At 44.4% G+C, this 13,339-nt stretch overlaps 1 protein-coding gene across 1 annotated transcript in view; it reads left to right on the forward strand.

Moving 5' to 3' along the window:
• Positions 1-86: 86 nt before the first annotated feature.
• The window catches only part of UST (uronyl 2-sulfotransferase), a 477,109-nt gene continuing 463,856 nt past the window's right edge, over positions 87-13,339 (forward strand). Inside the window, exon 1 of the mRNA XM_007943198.2 lies at positions 87-336. Coding sequence (XP_007941389.1) covers positions 87-336 — 250 coding nt within the window. The remainder of the gene's footprint in view (positions 337-13,339) is intronic.

Genomic DNA, 13,339 nt, shown 5'->3' on the forward strand with positions numbered 1-13,339 from the left:
GGCCGGCCGGCCGGGCTCTCCTCCTGCAGGCGGATGGGTGACCGCTTCCCGGCGCGGGCAGGCTGTGCGAGGCGGCCGAGCGGGCGATGAAGAAGAAGCAGCAGCATCCGGGCGGCGGTGGCGCGGATGCCTGGCCCCATGGGGCCCCTCTTGCGGGCGCCCCTCCGGGCCCGGGCAGCTGGAAGCGCCGGCTCCCTCTGCCGCCTTTCCTGCGCTTCTCCCTCCGGGACTACGGTTTCTGCATGGCCACCCTGCTGCTCTTCTGCCTGGGCTCCCTCTTCTATCAGCTCGGCGGGGGACCCCCGCGCTTCCTGCTCGACCTGCGGCAGTATTTGGGTAAGGAAGGGAGGCGCCGGCCGGGAAAGTTGGGCCAGGGAGAGGGGCGCGGCGGCACTTCGGTACCTCCACCCCCGCCGCCCCGGGGCTCCCAGGTGCGACGCCCGCGAGCGTCGGCGCGGCCGCCAGCAGCGCAGCTCCTCCTGCGCGCGGGTTTGTCGGCACCGGGGCTGGAGCGCCGCTGGGTGTCTGTGCCCGCAGGTACCTTGGGGGTAGGCACCACATCCCCACCCCGACCCCTCACGAGGGCGCAGTGCGTGCGGGCGCGCGCGCAAGTATATTCAGGCCTGGAGGTGCCTCTTTGGTACCGTTGGTGACCAAAGCCCTGTCCCTTCCCGCGCTTGAGGCGTGCGTGTGGCTTTAGCCCCTCTCTACCCTCTGGTCTGCGAATTCTGCCCGCGGGTCCCCTTCTGCCCGGCGGCGTGGGGGCAGTGTTCACGCTCCGCGAGGCCCCTGGGCTGGTCCTCCCTGAGCAGCCCCTGCCTGACCCGCAGAGAGTGGGACGCGGGACACGGGTGGCGCCCGGAGGTCTGGGGCTGTCGCAGGGCGTGGGTCAGCCTGGCCATTAGTGTCGCCTCCTCTGGCCGGGTGATTCTCTGTATGGTGCGTGTCTCAAGTCAGAACTTTTTGTTGGTTTGTTAGGAGCGAGGCTGCCTATCCTGCGCAAAGGCAAGGAAGGGGTTGTGGCGCGCGAGAAAACAGTCTCTCCGGCAAGCGGGCGTGACCCCGCGGTTCCAGCTGCGCCGGGAGCGAGGGGTGCCAGGGCGCGCATCCGGGTCCCTGGCACAGTGCTGGCCTCGCGCGCCCAAGCCCTGGGAGGATGCGAATTCCTAGACCGGCTGTGGCCGGAGGAGGTCGTGCAGGAGTCGGGGGAGAGGCTGACAGAGCGCCAGCGTCTTGCAAACTTCTGAGGTGACAGACCTCAGTTAGCCCGCGGACTTAGCCATCCGACAACGCAAGCGGGTGCCGGGGAGGAAAGCCACTGAGGCGCTGGCAACAAAATGGGCCGAGTGACCCCGACCGGCTGGCTCTTGGCGTCAGACTTACCCCAAACATGCTTTACTCCCAGAAACCACAGGTCTAGAGAGAAGACTGTTTGGAAGGGCGGGGGCGGGAGAAGAGGTCACATCAGCAAAGTGACAAGTGGGTGACAGCATTTGAAATGTAAACGCTGATCAAAGAATACTTTGTCCATGTAGAGAAAAGCTCAGTTTTTGAAAGTTATACTTTCATTTCAGCGAAAACTTGGGAGACCCATGGTTTGCATGATGTTTTAGAGAAAATGAGAGGAGAATGTTGCCCCAATAAATTTCCAATGTCCCTAGCATCTGGTTGCATAGTGAGTTTGGGGTAACATGCTCTTGTATTGGGAGTTGAATTTATCTCCCCAGTTCTGTAGTTTTGAGTCTCACATAGACTTGCCCGGACCTACCGTGCATCCAAAGTAACTTAACTTTCAGTGTCAATGACAATTACAGTCAACTTGGCGTTGTGATGTAAGTGTTGAAGCTCAAGGGTCTTTCTAAGATTGGATAGTGAATACTTTGCAGAAGTCACTTTTAAGCAAAATATGTGGTGTAGGGGCCAGTACAGCTGACTGGGACAAAGACGTCTGTGTTCAGTATCCTAAAGAGCATGTGGCTTTAGACAAGGTACGGAAGCGTCATGGGCTTCAGTTACTTCATGGGTAAAATTAGGGGATGCTCTAGATTGTCTCTAGATGGTCACTCAGCACCTACCTTGTTGTGGTTCCGATTCCCTTCTTGTGGGCAGAAGAAGTTTGGGGAGAAGACAGGCACTACAGGGGATGAACACAAAACAACACCAACCAACCAACCAAAGCCTTTACTGTCAGTTGTGACTCGTAGCAACCCTCTAGGGTTTCCGAGGCCATAATCTTTACAGCAGTAGATTGCCACATCTGTCTTTCTCCCACAGAGTGGCTGATGAGTTTGAACCACTGATCTTTCGGTTAGCACCTGAGTGCTTAACCACTGCAACACCAAGGCTCCTTATAAAAATAAAACGCCAAGTATATATATTACACTGTTGTTTGGTGCCAACTCACAGAGACCCTGTGTGCAACAGAACAAAATCCTATAGGTCCTGCACCATCCTTGCAGTTGTTGCTATGTGTGAGCCCATTGTTGCAGCTACTGTGTCAATCCATCTCGTCTTCTTTTTTGCTGACCCTGTACTTTACCAAGCATGATGTCCTTCTCCAGGGACTGGTTCTTTCTGGTCACACGTCCTAAGTGTATGAGGCAAAGTCTTACCATCATTGCTTCTGAAGAGCATATGTGGTGATATATCACACTGGCCTTCTGAAAATTCAGTCAGATACATGTTGTATCCAGAATTTAGTGCTTTCACCATATACTTAAAAGAAAGAAATCAGTCCTGAGAAATTTGGGTGGCCTCTGGGTCTTTGTACCCATTGCTAGGAAGTTGATTCCAACACATAGTAGCCCTAGAGTTTCCAAGGCTATAACCTTTATGGAAGCAGACTGCTGTATCTTTCTGCTGCAGAGTGGCTGGTAGGTTTGAACCATTGACCTTTCAGGACCACTGTGCCACCAGGGCTTCTTGGGCACTTGGTAGGAGGGTGAATACACAGCCTTTATGCAAGGAACGGGGAGGAATTGTAAGATGGAACACTGCTTCTGTTACTAACTGATCATTAAGTTTCTGACTGACGAGGTCGTTAAAAATGACATCACTGTGAACTGTAAATAGGATACCACTGGCCACGTTTGTTCACTGCTGTTTTGTCATATGACTATAATGATTTTCGGGAAAAGTGAGTTTGTGGTCTTTCAGAAAGTCTAAAATACACCTTTAATAATACAAGCCAAGGTATCTGCAAAACAGCTTTCTCCTTGTTTCCTCCATTCTATTATTTGAGTGTCTGTCATTTGTTTTTTGTTCTATAAAAACAAAATTTATGGTTAGTAAACACATCCTCCCAATTTCTCTAGTTAGCCAATTTTGGAGACAAGTATTTTTCTTAAATATAAATTCATGTAAAGTCAAAATTTTCCCAACCCAAAAATATTTATGTCATACATTTTATCTTATGGGTATTATTTTAGTATATTTGTATAATATTATATATCTGGCACATACTAGGTACTTAATAAATATTTGTTGAAGTAATGACTGAATAATCCTATCCTATCAGATAGGGGCAATGATATTTAACATATTGAACATTCTTACAAGAAAACCAAGAGCCATGGAAATTTATGATGTTATTATTTATTGTATGTACGGCTAGTCAGTGCACATGAAGAATGAAATGTAATCCACATAACATCACTATAAGTAGGTTCCCTGATTGGCATAAATGGTTAAGTGCTGGGCTACTAACTGAAAGGTTGGTGGTTCAAACCCACCCAGAGTGTCTTGGAAGAAAGCCCTGACAGTTGACCTCTGAAGGATCACAGCCATGCAAAGCCTGTGGAACACGTTCTACTCTGATGTATGTGAGGTCACCATGAATTGGAATTGGTTCCATGGTAACTGGTGGGCTGGTATTGTTACTCCGTTTTTAATGATGGGAGAAGTGCAGGCAAAGAGGTTAAGTGACTTGTAGGACACACAAGGAAGGGAGGATGTGAACCCAAGTTGGTCTGACACCAGTACTCAAGACATAGAATTAAAGGCAGATTAAGTAATAAAATGGATCTGCAGCCAAGATGTAAGTTAGAATTTAAAGAGCTGACTGGCCAAAATAGTCATATTCCTTCCTTGATTTTGCTTTCCATTTCTTAAGACTTCTACTCTGAGTATCTTGAGGGCCCAGCACAGAAAGGACGTAATTTAAGGCCCTGGTCTACTCAAGCTCTCCTGCTTATACTACGCCCCACGATGCTGCCTCCATTTACCAGGGAACTGGGCTCATCCAGAGCCATGAAACAGCTGGAGGTGATGTGTAAGATCAGTACTGATCTTACACGACTGGACTCTCAACCTCTTGGGCTTTCTCTTTCTTTAATAATTGTTCTAAGGCCACACAAGTAATTCTCAGGATGGGCTCCTGGACCTGCAGCCTCAGCATCACCTGGGAACTTGTTAGTTGCCATCCGGTCAGTTCTGACTCTGGTGACCCCATGTGTTAAAGAGAAGACCTTCTCTGTCAGTTTCATGGCTGTAATCTTTACTGAAGCAGATTGCAAAGCATTTTCTTCTACGGTAAGAAGAAAGGGTGGGTTTAAACCAAGCGGTATCTCTACGGAAGTAGATCGCTCAGTCTTCCTTACAAGGAATGGCTGGTGGATTTGAACCACCAGCCTTCTGGTTAGCAGTCAAATGCCATAGGCAACTATGCCACCAGAGCTCTCTTTAGGTTAGCAATAGAGTGCAAACCATTCGCACCACCTAGGGACCTTGGGAACGTGTTACAAATGCAGATAATCATGTTTAATTCCAGACCTACTGAATGAAACCATCTGGGCCTGGGGCCCAGCCATCTGTATTTCAACAAACCCTCCAGGTGATTCTGTGGTAGGATAACATTTGAGGCCACTGTTGCTTTTGGGTGGGGCTTGGAACCGGGCTAATTCCTGTTCAGACCCCTGCTGAGAATTTGGAAGCTGTCTACCTAAGAGTCACCTGGGACTCTTGTTAAACGAGATACACACCCTGATTCAGTACACCTGGGCTGGAAATGCAGATTCCCCCCCAGGGCTCCAAGTTGGTTCGTAGCCCTGCTTTCAGGACCCTCCCCTGTGTACTGGAGAGGAAAGGGGGGAGGTTTGTGTGTGAGAGAGATTTAGAAATTATTTTGAAGGTGACGTACATGGTTTTGTTGTTTAATTTCAGCTTTCAGACATGTGTCTGCCAAGCTGCTTAAGCCCCTTTGTTTCCAGGGAAGGATCAGCCAGCAGCTGCAGCCCTAGCTGGCTCCAGTCTCTCTGAGTTTAGGAGATGCACGAAAGGGGGGGGGGTACCATAGGCAACCAGAACCTGTGGTTTGGAGAAGGGAATGGGGTCAGTAAGGATGCTTTTTGTTCCTCATTGCAGCTGGTGTCAAACAGTTCCTTCTTTCCAGTCATTTTGGGGAACTGCAAAGGCAAATTGGGTTCCCTTGAAGGAACTTTCTGCTGCAGCAAATTTGAAAAGAGAAAAGAAGTTTTTGGGGTGGGGAAATTAGGCAGGAGTAACTGTTTGTCTTGATTATTTTCCCCCTTCGAAATGGGCGGAAGAAGAAGAACCCAAACATAAAACGGGATGTTGTTGCTAGGTGCCCTTGAGTTGATTTCAACTCATAGTGATGTCATGTGATAGACTAGAACTGCCCTATAAGGTTTTCTAGGCTGTAATCTTTATGGGAGCAGATCTGCAGGCCTCTCTTCTCTGGAGCCACTAGGTGGGCTCGAACTGAGTTCAAGTGCTGAACTGTTCCTTTAAAAACTGAGTGCTTAATTGTTTTCCCACCAGGGCTGCTTGTAACAGGGCAAACAGGTAAATACAGCAAATTGGTACAGTTGAACTTGGCGCCCATGCTGTTGTTGTTGAGTCAACGCCAACTCATGACGACCTTATAACAGAATGAAGCATTGCCCAGTCCTGCACTGTCTTCCCAATTGTTGCTGTGTTTGAGTCCATTGTAGCAGAGTCATTGCAAATCCATGTTGTACCTTTTTTTTTCTCTTGAAGCAGCATTCAAACTTTGACTTGCTAAGCTACTTGCTACACACAAAAATTAAATAAAAGCTCTCCCACAAATGGGTTTATGATGCAGTCTCTGCCAGTAGCCTCATTACTTATGAGCTGTGGAAATATCAAATACTTGGAATAAGACTTGTTACACTGATATAAATTTCATAAGCCAGCTGTCTCAGTACTGATCTTACATGACTGGCAAGCACTAATGATTTATCATCGAGCCTTGGGTATGTGATTCAGCTTTTATGGGAACTAAATGTGTTGGATTGATCTCGAGTTGTACTGCAAAGTTATATGCTTTCCTTTCCATTTTTAATTTAGACTACTTTAAATCAGGATATAGCACTTGAGTTCTCAGACTTGCCAGTCTTTCTCTATGTTATATATGAACATGACAGTTTTGGGTCAACAAATGAAAGGAAAAAAAATCTTGTTGAATTTGAAATTCTCTACGTTTACATAAATTTCCAGGAAAACGTGAACATTGAGGTCTAGATCTGTTACAGAATAGTTCCTCTGAACCTCAAAAGAAAATTTCCTTTTTCTTCTGCGTGTCACACGTGGTTTAAATATAGTACGCCAGGCCCCAAACAGTAATCTAGGAAATGCATGCATCAGATAGGATGCTATCAATAGCAATGGTTGACATAAAAAGAAAATAGCATTCTTGTTCATAGCTGCAAGTTTATCTTGCAGGATTGGCTGGGGACACAGTAGCTCTGTCTTCAAGGAAGGACAGAAAACAGAATACAGTGATGGCAGTCTGCTCCATAAAACACATAGCATGAATGGTGAAAAGCTCCCTGCCTGGTAAACTGTTTTTAATGGAAACTAGTCTCAGTATGAATTGTTTAAATATACATATAAATATGTATTATCTGGATACTGTCTTTCCTCAGATTTCCTGTCACTAATCCAGCTTTAAAACACTAGTTGGTTTTGTTGTTGAAACACTAGAATGAAAATGGTCAGCCTTTTTCAGTCCCAAAAGAAATAGTATCTCTTGGTTCCCCAGAGAGAAGCGGCAGGAGCAGTAATAGTAGCCTGCCCAGTAGCTGTACTGATGAGTATCAGTGATGGACAATGAAAAAGCATGTTATATGACCGATTACAGCCACTCGGATTATTAGGAGTTATTACTTGCCTTTTTTTTATTGATAAAAAGTGAGACTTGACCACAAGTTAACTTTATCTTACCACTATTTATTTTTTTATTATGGAAACTCATTTTTAAATGAACTGTGATAAACAAAGTCTTTTGCATGTTTGATACCAGGACAGAAACACTGACATTTCACCAGAAATTCTTATTTGTAAAATTAAAAGAATGTAGCAACTATTCTGTGAGAAAGTTCCAAATGGTGTACATTTCAGGACTTGCTTTTAAGTTTGAGGCATGGGAAGGACAATATCAGGTTCAAAAGAATACTACTATGCATTGTTCCCTGTATATCATAGTTGTCCGCCTTCCCAAAGGGCACGGAATTAGTTTTTTACTTTACTTTCTTTCAAAATGCTGAGTACAATATCTGGGTATATAACCAAAAAATCCAAACCCACTGCCATCGAGTTGATGCTGACTCATAGCGACCTGCATTGGGTTTCCAAGGCTATAAATATCGCCCAGTCTTCCTTCCATGGAGTAGCTGGTAGGTTTGAACTGCTGATCTTCCGGTTAGCAGTCAAGTGCCTTCTCCACTATGCCACCAGAACACCTGGGGTTTAGAATAAACCCAAAATAATTCCAATGAGTTATTGAAACTAGTGATCTCTTCCAAAGAATTTTGTTTTATAGTTATGGATTACTGTGACTCTTAAACACTTGGGTTATCTGTATTTAGCTGTAACAGATGACAATTCATGGATAGCAAGCACTTATCTATTTTACAGATGTCACAAACATTCCTGGGACTTGTACGTGGAGTATGAATGTAACCAGTTTTGAACAGCAGATGTATACAATGGATGTATGAGTATTTTGTGTTTGCATTTGCTCACTAGAATGGATCTGACGAGCTCAGCAGGGGAAAACATTTGGGTACATTATGTTTCTTATACAATGTGCTGTGAGACTACTGAGGAAATCTTGAGCATTCCTGGAAAATTAGAATTCATATGCAATTCATTTTGTGTTCACATTGTGGTATAACATACAGGATAAATATATGGGAACAATATTTGGATGTTTTGGTTTAGTAAAATAACCTATGATTTTAGGAAGAAATACTGTTTTTTTCCAAAAGGGTTAGAAAATTTTAGTAGGTTTTAAAAATACTTATTATCAAAATAAGAAAATTTAAGATAAGCCCAGTCTATTAGATGCTGCCTGGGAGAAACTAGTTTGACGAATTTGTAATACTCCCATAGTTGACAAGTAGCAGGGAGCTACATGGCTAATGAGTGTTGAGACTTTGTACCCATCTTGGTCTGTGTCAGGTTTTATGTCAGTTGTCTATCAATACACAGATTGCCACCAGCTCATTTTTCTCGTCTGTCTGCCTGCCTCTGCTTCTGCCATTGCCTCTGTGCTGATGGTTTCAGAAGCACAAACTCCAATTATGATCTTGGAACTCCTGTAGTATTTATTCCATGATCTCTTCTGAATTTTGGACATTCTACTTTGTATTGATAGAGCTCTGTTGGCACAGTGGTTAAAGCATTCAGCTGCTAACCAAGAGGTCAGCAGTTCAAACCCGCCACCTGCCCCATAGGACAAAGATGAGGCAGTCTGCTTCTGTAAAGATTTACAACTTTGGAAACCCTATGGGGCAGATCTAACCTGTCCTATACAGTTGTTATGAGTTGGAATTGACTGGATGGCGGTGGGTTTTGGTTACCTTGTTTTGTAATAATTTGTGGGAGAGCCCCTGGAAGGGAAGGCCTTTACCCAGTGAGCTGTAGCTTTACTTTGACTCTTTCCTGGGGTGCTCTGCATCTGCCCTGAAGAAGTATCTGTTGATTCCATGTAGTAGCTTAACAGTCTGTTCTTTGTGAGGATTCATTTGGGCTTCATTTGGGCTCTGTTTCAGATAGAGATGGTGGGGAGAGGGGCCATCTCAGTTGATGTCTACAGCCCATCTCTTCCTCGCTGTCTAAAGTCCATGCTCCAGGCAGCTATGTTAAAACCATTTAGGACATATCGTTCTAAAAATGTTTCCGTCTGTGCATAGGATAACTGTCCACCTCTTACCTTTGGTGGTTGCATTTACAAATTCTCTCGTAATTCAGAATACTTGAGGTCAGTCTAGAGCCTGGGCTGCAAACAACTAAATTGCAAACTTCCTCTTTTCCTGTCCTCGTTCCAAAACTCAAACAAGTTGTTTTGAGAGTTTGCAGGAGACCAGTTATTTCTCTTTGTATGGCAGTCTTTGGCAGCAATTTTTTGATGTGATTTTTTTTTTAAAGAATGATAGAGTAAATTTTAACCTAGAATACAAAAATCACAGACTATACAGTTAAAGCTCAAAGTGCCAGCCTGCTTTGCCATGTTTGAGGAAGGCTGATGAAAAACCCTTTAAGTCGCGGCTTTGATGAAGTGATTCTTAGTTCATTCATTGGTAGATGAGTTAAATAACCATTTGCATTTAATTGTCTTGCATTTCTGGAAACACCATCAATTGTTTTAGAATTCAGTGAACATGGCTTTCATGATCTTGATGAAAAGAAAAATGAAAGTATGCAGAAACATATATATTCCTTTTTTCAGTCATTCAGCAGATAGTCACTGAAGGACTTCTGAGGGGCAGAAACATGGGGCACTAAAGAGAATGTTGGTTTTGGAGGAGAGATCTGGGTTGAGATCAACGTGCTGTGAGGACTTAATAGTGTTCCTAACTTCTCGAACTGCAGGTATTTTTATCTATATAGTGGGATTAACAATTATTGTTTGGACTTGATGGCAGGGGTTGGGTTATCTAACCCAGAAGGAGCTCTTCTGGCACAATGGTTAAAACATTTGGCTGCTAACCAAGAGGTCGTCGGTTTGAACCCACCAGCTGCTCCACGGGAGAAAAATGAGGTAGTGTGCTTCCACAAAGATTCACAGCCTTGGAAACTCTGTGGGGCATAGTGACCCGAAGGGTCACTATGAATCAGAATCTACTTGATGGTAATGGGTTTCATCTAACTCAGAAGTCTCTGGGTGGTACAAATGCTTAATGCATTTGGCTGCTAACAGAAAAGTTGGAAGTTCAAGTCCACGCTGAGTCACCTCACAAGAAAGGCTTGGTGATCTGCTTACCAAAACGTCTGCCACTGAAAACTCTGTGGAGCGCTGTTCTGATCTGACACACATGGGGACACTGTGAGTGGGAGTCAATTCAATAGAAGGTCATTTTTTTTTTTTTTGTATTGTGATTTGGGTGAAAATTTGCAGAGCACATTCACTTTCCATACAGCAGTTTACATACACTTTGTCTCATGACATTGACCACAGTTTACCACAATGCAGCATCTCCCCTTCTACTTCTTCCCGATAGTTACCTCTTCCCTGTGTCCATCCCTCCATGCACTCCTGCCCCCTGTGCTGTCTCCCTGTGCATAAGTAGCCCTTCTTTCTCCCATGCTTGTTCTCTCCAAGGAGTGTATCTATCTCAGGGAAATGTTCAATTCATATGCCTGCCTATTGTTGGCTGGAAGCCACAGACATGGGTTCAATTCCAGATCTGAAGGGCAGCTAGGGGCCATAGTCTCAGTGGTTCCACCAAGCACTATCAGACCAGCAAACCTGGTCCCTCCTTTTTTTTCTCTCCAAGTGATTTTGAGTTTTGTTCCACATTGTTCTCCCTCTCTATCCAGGATCTCCTACATACATCCCCTTCCAAGAAGGTCATTTTTTTAATCTCACCCAGGGCCTGACTTTTGAATTCAACAGTTGCCAATTTTCTCATCCGACTCCTGGCTTCCTTCCGACTTCCTCTTCTTCCAGTACACATATACACATGCAGGAGCATACATACATGCATGCACATACGTTTATGCAAACACACTTACCCCTGGGAGCATGCATCGTCACTCATGACTTAGCTTCACGTTGAAATACCCAACAAATGTGAAATTATTGAACTACTACTTTTGTGGCTTATTCTGTCACCCTCACCCTCAGATTGGCGAGGGCACCTCGACAGCTGACAAGCTCCAGCCATTTCCCCAGTTAATTATGTACACATGAACCTTCTACTTCTTATCCTCTCTTCTGCTTCATGGAAACAGTCCTTAAAGAGCACGTTCTTTGCACAGCCTGCTTTCCTCTGTTTTGGTTTTACCCACACTTTTTTTTTTTCTGGACTCACAATATATAAATATTTGCATAGAGAGAGTATGCTGTATTTCACTGTCTGGATTGCTCGCTGTCAGAGGACTGAACTCCATTGCCATTGAGTTGATTCTCACTCATAGTGACCTTGTAGAACAGAGTAGAACTGTCCATAAGGTTTCCAAGGGTGAAAGCTTTACAGAAGCAGACTGAAGTTGTGCTGTTGTTAGGTGCAGTCAAATTGGTTCCGACTCATAGCAACCCTCTGCACAACAGAATGACACACTACCTGGCCGTGTGCCAGCCTCGCAATCATTGCTGTACCTGAGCCCATCGTTGCAGCCACCGTATCAATCCATCTCATTGAGGGTCTTCCCCTTTTTTGCTGACCCTCCACCGTACCAAGCATGATACTCTTCTCCAGGGACCGGTCCCTTCTGACAACATGACCAAAGTAGTGTCAATAAATCATACCCTTTCTGATTGAAGAATGAAAGAGGCCCCTTCAAAAACAGTCATAACACTAAGAATATAGTGTGACTGCTACCACAGATCGTGGAACCACCACCTCCAGTAGTATGGCTGCATTAATTTCTCTGGCTCCCATTCCCTTTCACATTTGAGTCAGCAAGAGTAATGAACCAAAGTAGCAGCCCATGTCTTTGCAAAGAGACTGCTAAACTTGCTTCTCTTTCCCTCAGTCTCTGCTTCCTCATATTGCCGTGGCCTTACCAGCCTCTGATGGGCATTGGGGCAAGTAAGAGAGCCACAAGGCCATTGCCATCTGGTAATGGTCACCCAGTTCCTTTTTTTTCTGGAGGGTGAGAAACATTTTATTGTGATTTAGGTGAAAGTTGAAAAGCAAATTAGTTTCCTGTTCAACAGTTTATGCATAGATAGTTTTGTGACTTTGCTTACAATCCCATCAATGTGTTCACACTCTTCTCATTTCCATTGGCCCAGCTTTCCTGCGTTCTGAATTTTGCTTTTGGGCAAATGCTGCTCTTTTGGTCTCATATAGTTGAATGTTGTGAGGACTGCATTCCTCATGGGTGTTATTGGTCACTGTGTAGACCTGTCTATGGTCTGGCTGTAAGATGGTCTCTAGGAGTGGGTTCAGTTTTAAGTTTGAAGGGTGTCTAAGGGCCATAGTATTGGGGATTCTGTCAGTCTCTGTCAGACCAGTAAATCTGGTCTTTTTTGTGATTTTGAATTTTGTTCTAAATTTATCTCTCTCTGTCTTGTGCTCCTGGTCAGAGTGATTGGTAGCGGTAGCCGAGCTCTATCTAGTTCTGGTCTCTCAGGCTTGTAGAGGCTGTGGGTCATGTGGACTGGTAGTCTCTTGAATGAATTGTTTCCTTAAGTCTGGGTTTCTTCACTCTTCTTTGCTCAGAAGAGAAGAGACTAATAGTTGTATCTTAGATGGTTGCTTGTAAGCTTTTAAGACTCTAGTTGCTACTCACCAGAGTAGGATGTAGAACTTGTCTTTGTGGACTATGTTCTGCCCATTGACCTAGATATCCTCTGAATGATAGTCCCTAACCCTCAAGGCTAGTAACTCAATCCTACAAGTTACTCGGTTATGGCTAAGATGTTTTCCTAACTGTACTTCCTGTAGTTCTGTTACATGCATGGATATATTGGTAGCACATGCAAATATGTACATAGAAATATCCACTGTCACACCTATATATGCACATACTTGTATTTCCATATGCCATCCCACACCTGGTTCAGATACATTTCTGCTTGTATGTGCACTTGTTGTAAATTATTGTTTGTTATTTCTGTTGTTACAGGATGGTATGTGTAATTGTATTCCATTGTTGCCTTGGACTTTTGCATGTCAGTGTTTTCCTTTGCCTTGGTCATGTTGTGCTAACTTCCCCTAATTTGTGCATCGTCTTTCCCTTCATCAAAATTAACGTGTATCTAACACCTAGTTAGTGATTTTTCCTTTCTCCCCCTTCCTTCCCTGGTAACCATCAAAGAATGTTTCATTCTGTGTGAAACTCTTTTCTTAACTTTTTACAATAATGGTCTCATACAATATTTGTCCTTTTGTGATTGACTTATTTC

The sequence above is a fragment of the Orycteropus afer genome, unplaced genomic scaffold, assembly GCF_000298275.1.
Source record: "Orycteropus afer afer isolate SDZICR_OR568_19922 unplaced genomic scaffold, OryAfe1.0 scaffold00101, whole genome shotgun sequence".
Classification (NCBI taxonomy): Eukaryota; Metazoa; Chordata; class Mammalia; order Tubulidentata; family Orycteropodidae; genus Orycteropus; species Orycteropus afer.